Here is a 10753-nt window from a genome sequence, read left to right on the forward strand (position 1 = left end):
ATTGATGCATGGACATGTTATAATGCTTATGCATGAGTACCCTTTGTCACCCACACGTCACGTGCGTTTGGAGTGATATCCTTGACGGATCGGGTACGAGAGTTAGGACTTTCAAACCTCCTGTTGAAGCTCTCCAAGCAAATGGTGAAGGCGCCAATCATTTTCATCACGTTCGTCATTCCGGAATCACAGTTTTGGCTCATTGATTGCTCACCACCCCAAGACCTCAAGTCATTTCTTCTTCCTCGGGACCGAGGTACACTCGCATTATTGTCTGCTCTTAGCTTTTGACAGTTTGGTCTAGTATGTCCTTGCAATCCGCAATAGTGACAAATATAGTTTATTCTAGGACCCTGCTGCTGTCTTGGGAGAGATCTTCCTCTAGCTCCAAATCTGACTTCAGATTGATTTCGGAACTTGTTAAACATCTGTTGATTAGCCACATTCTTTTTCTTCTTAGCCTCAACTATCTCTGGAGTAGACTTATCAACAGCCGTCTCTTTGTTTTTTACAAACTTTACTTCCTTGGTGACTTTGGCTGATGAGCTGTTCCCTCCAGTATATCCTAACCCGGACTTATCTGAGGCATGTCTTTGAGATGAAATAACATCATCTAGCTTCCTGGAAGAGACCCTATCTACCTTGGCATGAGCTTGTACTACCTCTTGCTCGAGAAACCTCACCTTCGTGTAAGCTTCTGATAGCTCACCATTAAGTGCTTCAATCTCACACTTTGCCTCCTTATATCTAACCAGCAGGCTTTTGAAATCTTCCTCACAATAATTTTTGGGGCAGCTCTTAAGGGGGAGTGCTCGTTTTGAGGGGGAGTTTAAATATGTGTTTTTTTTTTTAAGTTTGATACACTGGTTTTAGTCTGTTTTAAAACTCTCAACTTGTGAATCTTTGGTGTTTACTTATATAGTATGATGTTATTCAACTTCAGCACTTTATGTTGTAGTTTGTACCCATTGTTGCTTTTGTAAGTTTTGAGGGTTGTTTCTTGTACTTATGCACATTTGTAGGCTTTTATGGTTTGTGCCATGTATTTGCAAAACTCTGCATATGCAGCCTTTGTGCTTTGTGCTTTGGTACTTGTTAATGCCTTGCATTATCTTAAGTACAACACTTTTGTACCCGTGTAGGATTGTTCCTAGATGCATATATGTTTGTATGCATTGGTTGAGTGTTAGACTTGCAAATGATACTCTTCAATTGAGTTTATCATTTTTGCATGACTGGATGTTCATTCCTTATGTGAATGAACGTAGTAATCACTTTTGCTTAAGTGACTACTGTTGTTGATCTTGCCATGAATTATTGCTTTTATGCTTATGTTCTTTTTTGCTTGATCATGCTTATTTTGCTCCATATGAATATTAAGTTTTCTGCATACAATGATATTGCTATGTTATTGTGTTTCAGGAGTTACTTATTCATATGTTCAAGAGCTTTACAGAATCTAGAGTTAGGTGTGAGTGAGTTTTCCAACTGTTCCCAACTCACGTTTAAGTCTAGAGTCTGTTGTAGGGTTTTGTCACGGAATAACCAAAGGGGGAGATTGTAAGGTTGAATTTAATCAACCATTTAATTGGCTTTATTTCGTGATCAATTTGCTTGTAATTTAGCACTTAGTAACCCTGTATTTAGGTGGGAAAATTGTAAGGGTAATGTGTGAGAAGGTGTGAAGAAAAGCTCAAGAGTGTGCAAGAAAAACAGAGGTTTGCGGCTAGGGCTTGCGGGTGGATCGCGACTGGCAAGCCGCCAAAAGCTGGCACGTGAAAGGCATACTGGGAAGCTGAAGGGTCGCGCCAGCTGTCACGCTACAGGACAAAAGTCCCAAGCTGGCCAGGCCATTACGTCGCGACTTGAACTCGCGACTTGGACAAGCCGCGAAACCAAGTAGCCAACTTGCCCTATTTGGCAAAAACTGACGTTTTGCATTCCCTTCTCACCCTACTATATATACACCCTTATACCCATCATATTGTGAGAGCTTCCAGAGAGAATTTTGTGAGAGAAAAGCCTAGAGAAAAACAAAATTGCCTCATCCCCAATCTTCATCTAAAGAGACTCTACAAATTCCTCTACTTTCTTCATTTTCTTCAAGGCTGCCTTTGCCACCTTTGTATACTCTCCTAATTTCTCAAGAAGTATTGCGTAATTCTTTTGAAGGCTGGATGCATCTTCTTCTTCTTCAGCTTCTGATTCTTCAACAATCCCAATGGACTCCTCATCAGAACATTCACCCAGCTCATTCACAAGAGTACTCAAATCATCTGAAGATCCCACATGTGCAATGGTCATGAATGCTGAGTAATTTCCTTCTCCGTCATAGCTTTCTTCAGAGTCAGATTTTGATGAGTCTGAGTCAATTAAAGTAGTGGCATAAACCTTTCCTTTTGACCTCAAATAATTTGGACATTCCTTTTTGAAGTGTCCATGTCCGTTACACTCGAAGCACACAATGTCCGAAGGAGATTGAGACTCATTCCCTTCTTTCCTCGTAAACTCTTTCTTATCACCTCTTGAAGATGAGAATTTCCCTCTATTAAATGGTTTTCCATTGCTCTTCATCTTCAAAAATTTTCAGAAGTTCTTCACAAGATATGCCACTTCCTTTTCCACTCCATCTTCTTCGGAGGGATCATCCATTCCTTCGGTGATAGTTTTGAGAGCAAATGATTTACTCGTCTTGTGTGAAAGCAGTCCCAGTTCATATGTTTGGAGAGACCCAATCAGCTTTTGAATTTTGATCTCATCCAAGTCTTTACTCTCCTCTATGGCTGTGACTTTTGCTCTAAAACTTTCAGGCAAGGATCTTAAAATTTTTCTCACCACCTTGGTATCTTCAATCTTCTCACCAAGATTGAGTTTAACAATGACAATTTCGTTGAGCTTCCCATAGAATGAATCAAACGATTCATCTTCACCCATCTTGAGCTCTTCAAATTTGGTGGTAAGCATTTAAAGCTTTGTGTCCTTCACCTTCTTAGTCCCCTCATAAGTTGTCTCCAAAATTTTCCAAGCTTCCTTGGCCACAGTCATGTGAGATATCCTGTGGAATTCATCAGGAGACATAGCACAGAAAATAGCATTTAAAGCTTTACTATTAGTATTGGCTGCTGCAAGAGCTGCCTTATCCCAATTGGCCTTAGGAGCCTCTGGTTTAGTCCAACCTATCTCAACCGCATCCCAAACGGTATCTTCTATAAAGCATAAAAATGCTCTCATTCGGACTTTCCAAAAAGCATAATTATTACCATCAAAAAATGGTGGAACAGTGAGAGATTGAGACCTATCCATCTTAACAAGGGGTCAAGGATCACACTCAGGTATTAAAACCACAACAAGTTTACCCGCTCTGATACCAATTGAAAGTTCAAAATGGGTATGAAACACCCTTGAACGTTTGGACCCCCAAATTACAAAAATACCAATTCAAGCTTTATATCAAACAATTAATGTGCGAAATATGATAACAAGCTTATAACAGAATTGATAAAACAATCTAAGCCAAATATAAACACATCCACAGCAGTAAATATAAGGCAAAGATAAAGAAAAGAGAGATGCAAATACACGGACAACACACGATGTGTTATCGAAGAGGAAACCGAAGTCCTCGGTGTAAAACCTCTCCGCTGCCCTCCAAGCGGTGATAAAATCCACTAAAGAATATAGTTGGGATACATGAACAGCAGAAGACCCTCCAAGCCTAATCTACCCAAGTACCTAAGCCCTCCAAGCTTCTTGCTCCAACGAGGTTCCGCCAAACCTATTTTTTCTTTAGCTTCCCGGATTCCGCTACTTGACCATAGCATCAACCAATGTATATTGGTTCCTTCCCAAACTGCTTCCCTAAGCACCAAATGGACCTTCTCACAAACGTGGGTGTGGTGAGTTAAGGGTTTGGTAAATAACCTCTCAAGGGTATGACAATGGAGAGGAAGAGAGTAGAGGAATTTGTAGAGTCTTTTTAGATGAAGATTGGGGATGAGACAATCTTGTTTTTCTCTAGGGTTTTCTCTCACAAAATTCTCTTTGGAAGCTCTCACAATATGATGGGTATAAGGGTGTATATATAGTAGGGTGAGAAGAGAATGCAAAACGTCAGTTTTTGCCAAACAGGGTAAGTTGGCGACTTGGTCTCGCAGCTTGTCAAAGTTGTGAGTTCAAGTCGTGACGTAACGGCCTGGCCAGCCTGGGACTTTTGTCCTGTAGCGTGACAGCTGGCGCGACCCTTCAGCTTTCCAGTGTGCCTCTCACGTGCCAGCTTTTGGCGGCTTGCCAGTCGCGATCCACCCGCGAGCCCTAGCCGCGAACCTCTGTTTTTCTTGCACACTCTTGAGCTTTTCTTCACATCTTCTCACACACTACCCTTACAATTTTTCCACCTAAATACAGGGTTACTAAATGCTAAATTACAAGTAAATTTCTCACGGAATAAAGCCAATTAAATGGTTGATTAAATTCAACCTTACAAGTTTCACATCAAAAGAAGCAAAAATTATGAAAGTAGATCTGGATGGACTTGTGAACATTTGTTGAGAAGTTGTTAAAGTATATTCACAATATTTGGTTTTGTGATTTTTGGATTATCTTTACAATTTGATTAAGCAAAAATGTATCAGATGTGGTTTGTCTGGTAAAAAAAGTAATGATGCCCATCTTTAGAGAAAAAGTTTGTCTTGTGATACCAACTGGGCAACACGTATTCTCCACGGCTGCTAAGCTAATGTCCTCACCAACAAGACATTACATATTCTTAGTGTTATATCTCCCAACCCCAAAGAAAAAAACCTTCTATAGAAAGAGAAAAGGAAAAAGTAGTTCTTAATATTTGCGTATGTGTGTTTTTTTTTTTTTTTTGGAAATAGGTAATGATGCCCATCTCGAGAGAAAGGGTTTGTCTTGTCAAACCACCTGGACAACATTTTCTCTCCAGGGCTGCTAAGCTGATGTTCTCACCAACAGGAAATTACATATTCTTAGTGTTGTATACCCCCAAACCTAAAGGAAGCAAAATAAAAAAAAAATTAAAGAAACCCTCTCCAGAAAGAGAATAGGAAAAGTAAGTAAGTCCTAACATGTTTTTCTTTTCTCTGCCTGTAGATGTGAAACAATAAGCAAACTTGATCAAGACTCTTTCCTTTCTTCTCAAAAGTTACAAGTCCAAGGATATCAAAGCAGCTCCACTAATGGATATTGAACTGAATGGTGGTACAGTAATAGCAAATCCTGTTCTTATATGTGATAGACTGAAATTGATAATTTTGCTTATATTTATATGCCTCTTACTGGCAACAGCAGGGTCCAGTTGCCCCGGCCAGATTTTTTAACGAGTTGGAGACGCAGAATTGGGAAGGAAGACGAGTCCCTATTCTTCATTAATTGTGCCAATACTGGTCTTGAAGCTTGAGCATATTGGATCCAGTGTGTATTGCATCAAGCCCAGGCATGCAGCTGTTTTGGAGATAATATAAAGTTCATGGTAGAAGCTGATTCTCAGATGAGAAATTGCAATTCAACTGAGTTAATAGAGGTATAAATCGGTGACATAGTCCATTAACCAGAGAATTCTTTGTCAAACTAGGCTTCGGCAGAAATAAATTCGTTGGAGTATGTTTCTTGTGAGAATCGTCACCGTTATGGAAGTAGAAGATCCCATGGGAGAGTTTTTGCATTCCCTGAGCACAATCGCTAACACGTGCGAAAAGGATTTGAATTGAAATTTGTTAGTGTTATTAAATTAGCTTTCCTGAATCATTGTTATTTTTGTTAAATAATTACCATTTTGTTTGAATGACCTTGCCACCATTTCTGGGAAGATTTGCCATCACTAAGACCACATAAATTTTGAAATGTTATCTCAGTGTGTGTGAGAAAGATTTGTTGATGAGGGACAAGAAACTGTCTGATGGGTAAGTACTAAGTAGTTTTATTTTATTTCGTATCTTTGGATAAAAATCATATTCAAACCAGATGACCTGCAAGCAGGGTACGAGACAAGGCAGCACGCTGCACCTGCTCAAACCACCAATATCAAAAACACTAAAACATGACAAGAAAGAAAAAACATATACTACCATTTGTAGGGGCTCTTATGCTCTTGGGCTAGGGCCCTTTTTGCTGTGGGTTGGAGAGTTGGGCCTGGCCCGCTGTCCTAGCAGGACCTTGCTAAAGGGCTAGTCTGTGCAGAAGACAAGCATCCCAAAAGAAGGAACAGATAATGACAAATACATAAGCATGAATATTAAATACATTAGCAGATGCGTTATGGCAGAAAAGATTAGTCAGAAAAAAAATAGTTAAGTGTAGCTAAACAGCAGAATGTAAAAGTAATGGGTCTTCCGCAAAAAGTGAACTAAAACAGCCTAAATCCCAACTTGGACAACTTTATTACTGGGCTAGACCATTAAAGTAGCACATTTTGGAGAGCAAGTACAAATAGCTACTTCTTGTTTTGTTAGGGATTACAAAGGGCGAGTTTGTGGTAAGAGGGAGGGAAAAGATTGCTTATTAATGCATGCCTTTTCTGTCATATTCCCTTTTTCTTTTTTGCCTTTACTTTGTTCTTTCTTTTTCCTCTCTTATTTCCTTTTCAATTCTCTCTGTTCCTTGCCTTAGTCATTATTCCCCTTCCATTTATGGTTATTGTTCCTATTTATACTAGGTTGATTTTATGAGATTTCTCTCTTTTACCCCTATTACTCACTAATCATTTTTGTCTGTTGTGAACACCTCTTCAAGGCTACTCATTTATCTATTGGTCGTTCGGCCTCCACTACGCTTGGGCATGCCCAGTGCTTTCTCTCTCTTCCACTACTCATCCCACGAAAAATCCTTATCCATTTGGGTTTGCCGTGAGTCTTTCTCTCTCATCCCGATGAGTAACGCTTTGGGTCTTTCTCTACCTATCTCTTTGGCATGCATCAAGTAGTCCCAACCATTTACTACCTATTTTAGGCAAAGAGGATTCCCAACAGAGCACCTCCCAAAAGAGGCCTTGGTTAGATACCGAAAATAGGCCCTTCCCCCACCCCCCCCACCAAACAACACCCTTAGTAAATCCCTTGATCGTTGGTCCATCTCCCTTGCATTGGCTGGATACAAGTTAGTGGTGCTCCAGCCATAGCGTGGTTGTTTTATTACTTCATGCTTTTGTTTTCTTTCTTTCCTACACTGTTTCTGTCGTTGCTACTTGGCTTTGTCTCATTCTGCTCCTGAATCTCCTTCGTCCATACTCGTCCTTTATGGAGAAAGGTATGGACTCATTAGGCTTACCCCATTTTTGCCTCTTCTTGGGCCTATGGGCTTGCTTGCTACTGGTTTCTACCAGATTGGCCCGTTGGGCCTTCTTTCTTTCCTTTGGGCTTTTATAGCCCTTTGCTTCTACCATTACTTTCTAATTTTTTTTCTTTCTTTCCTTTTTGCTTGTTATTGGGCTTTTCTACTATTGAGCTCCCTTTATCAAAAATGGGTATCAACACTATTTACAGTAGTTGAATATGAGTTAGCACATTGAACCTAGCAAGAGTAAATTTCCATGAGCTATTATGCAACGTGCACACACATACGCCCAAAAATAAAGATTTGAGTGTCTGAAAATGTGTACAAGCATGAATGATTTGATTCAATTCTCATGCCATACCGTCAATAATGCATCTGTCTTAGCTCATGGTGGTGTTAGCTATACTAGGGTAAGACACACAATGCATTGCCTAAGAATCCTTCCAATGAGAGTGGATATCGAAAGAGAGATAGAAAGAGTTTTTCTTCACTTTCTCATATACACATGCAATCTTTTGCCCAATGAACATTCGACTCTATCTATGGCAAGTTTGTAGGGAGGGGGAGTAGAAGAGAGAAGGGATCATTTTTTTTTTTTTTTTTTGAGTATTCTTCTTTATAGAAAGCCACTTAATTGGATTCACATCTACTTCTTAAGTAAGGCAATTTTGATAATTACCCTGCACGCTCCATTGAAGCACAAGTCTACCTAGTTGGAACACAAACAATGATACAATTAGGAAATTTAAGGCACAAAGAACCAATGTGTCCCCTTCACCTTTAAAAATCCAACGGATCAAATTGAATAAGAATATTTTTAGTTTTTTTTTTAATTTTTTTTAACAGCTCTAAATAAATATTTTCTTTAAAAAAAAAAACATACATTCATGGTTACATTACATACACACAAAAATAAGAGATAATGTTGCCTTCGCAAGGCATGTAGAAGGATTTTGATTTTCTTTATCTATGAATTTAGTAAAATTGGAGGTTGATGTGGGACTAGAGATGAGGACGATATGTACATTTAGTTTTTTTTTTTTTTTAAAAAAAAACTAAAAAAGCAAAATACCATCTTTACATGGAAAAAAGAAAAAGAAAAAGAAAACGAAGATGAGAAAATTACCATCCATCTAGGCTGTATTTGTTTCGCGTAAAACGTTTTCCGGAAAATACATATTTTCCGGAAATGCTATTTTCCGGAAAAGGAAAATGTATTCAGGGTGTTTGGTTGTTTCGGAATTTGTTTTACGGAAAATAAATTCTGGTGTTTGGTTCGTTCAAATATTTTACGGAAAATACTTCTTGTTTTACGGAAAATCAATTCTCATGTTTGGTTCAGGTAAACATTTTACGGAAAATGAAATTCATTTTTTCCGGAAAATCAATTTCCATGTTTGGTTTGTGAATTAATTTTACGGAAAATATGAAATGCCTTACAAATTTCTACTCCTACATTATCTAGACAAACCTGTAATAATACAAAACTAATCATCCACTTCAACATACACCTGCATTGCGTATACATATCTGTAACAGTACAAAAATAATCATCCACTTCAACATCAAAAATAATCATTTAAATATACCGATAATATTAATATAAAAATAGCCACATTCATCGTTCACCATTGTCATTACACCTCCATGGTGTACAAAAATGATACCTACTCATGGTATCTGAATAGTACAAATACATAATTTGGGCAATTATATCGTCCTAATAATACAAAATACTACATATATATTACAATGGTAGATCAATACTAGTACTACAACAAAAGTGAATTCCTAAAGTTACCGTCACAGTCTACATGAAACAGGCAAGTCAAAGTTGTGAGAAAAAAAACTATCCAACCACATCTTTCGCAGCCTAGCATTCTTGGCTAGAAATCCCCGTGCTACCTTCTCATTTTCACACAAATGGTCAAACGCAGTTGCGAGCATTTCTTCGCTATACCCATCCGCCATCATAGCCATAACCTCATTATAAAGAGATGTGTAATCCACCGGGCCCCGATTGATTTCTTTAAGAGCCGTAACTATGTCCTTCAACTGATCAGACAGATCAGTCAACACGCTATCATCAGCAGTAGAAGGTGCACGCCCTCTTTTGCGGGACTTGGAAATTCCCGACCCAGTGGTGGATGACTCGACTGCATTTTTACCTTTTTCGACCACATCTTCCTCCACATTATCTGCAACAAATTTAGCACTGTCGCCATTATCTGGCTCATTTTCAATATCTACATAGGACTTTGAAAAGCCACCTGTGGCTGTGTCCTTCCCCACGACAATAGCTAACTCATCATACATCTCTATTTTCTTGTTTAGAAACTCTGCATGTTTTCGATGCGCCTGTAAGGGAGAAAGGAACATTTAATAACAATGCAATAATCACTTCACTCATAAATTCAATATTCAATGCAATATTCATGTCAGTAAATGTTTTAGGTCAATGATAAACAAACAAATCTGTTATTATATGAAAAATATAGTGGGTGTCCATCCTTTTCAAATTAAACATAAACTCATGGTATGAAGTAGATGCTGAGTTTAAACATCTAGATATGGTGGTGTGACATTACTCTTAAACTATGGACAGTAAACCGTACTAGGCAGGATATGGTTTAAACTTTGAATATCTTTTCAAATAATTCTTTGTCTTCAATTTCCAAACTAAGATATGGCTGTCTTTCTCTTCTTTTTTTTCATTTACAACTCTTTAAAATACCAAATAATTGACAAAAGCAATGGAATCCTAACAAAGAATGACATTATAAATTTCAATTTTTGGACAAAAACATATATTATCATTTATATTAAGAAAATATAGTTGGAAGACATACCATAACTTCTTCTTGGTATGTCTTTGCATCGCACGTTATCATTTTTAGGTTCTCATCCCAACCAAATCCACTTTTCTTTCGAAGTTTCTCAATAGTAGACCACATGGTCCTTAGAGTTCGCATCCGATTATCAACATAGGATGGGTGGCACTCAACCCCAAATTGGGCAGTTATCTCCTTTGCTACAAAAGCAAAGGAGCCTGCCCTGAAGGTGCTAGAGGGCTTGTTGCCCTTTGCAGCCTCTTGTGCAAGTATCCTCAGCATCATTTCATGCATGGGAGGCAGCCACCTGAATTGCTTATTGCTGGTTACCTTCTCTTTACCCTTTGACATTACTACATATGAAAATTGTATAGTCAGAGTAGCATTTAAAAATGAAAGTAGCATTTAGTAATTACGGTCGGAATATGAACAACAAATCAAACACACATACAACCATACTTATAAATTTGCACAACAAAATGAAACATGCTAACACTCAAAATGACAATGTAATACCATCAAATAACAATGTAATGCTAAAAATACTTTTCCATTACACCACCAGAAGTCTATAGTAAATACATTGTCTTTATAAAAAAAAAAAAAAAAAAAAAAAAAAAAAAAAAAAAAAA

At 38.1% G+C, this 10753-nt stretch overlaps 1 protein-coding gene across 1 annotated transcript; it reads right to left on the minus strand.

Annotated features, from left to right (window-relative positions):
- Nucleotides 1–8777: 8777 nt before the first annotated feature.
- Nucleotides 8778–10472, minus strand: LOC112022965 (uncharacterized). The gene is made up of 4 exons (XM_024055582.1): nt 10140–10472; nt 9196–9648; nt 9092–9100; nt 8778–8801 (listed from the first exon to the last, which is right to left on the minus strand). Exons 1-4 carry the CDS (start codon nt 10470–10472, stop codon nt 8778–8780), a joined length of 819 nt encoding a protein of 272 aa, XP_023911350.1.
- Nucleotides 10473–10753: the final 281 nt, after the last annotated feature.

This window comes from Quercus suber, unplaced genomic scaffold (assembly GCF_002906115.3).
Source record: "Quercus suber isolate HL8 unplaced genomic scaffold, Cork oak 2.0 scaffold_497, whole genome shotgun sequence".
Lineage (NCBI taxonomy): Eukaryota > Viridiplantae > Streptophyta > Magnoliopsida > Fagales > Fagaceae > Quercus > Quercus suber.

Bases quoted from the DNA above. Each gene is read 5' to 3' on its own strand.
- LOC112022965 (XM_024055582.1), bottom strand. From the start codon at position 10,472: ATGTCAAAGGGTAAAGAGAAGGTAACCAGCAATAAGCAATTCAGGTGG. The intron at 9,649-10,139 runs GTATGTCTTCCA...TCTCCCTTACAG, and splicing joins CATACCAAGAAGAAGTTATG to GCGCATCGAAAACATGCAGA.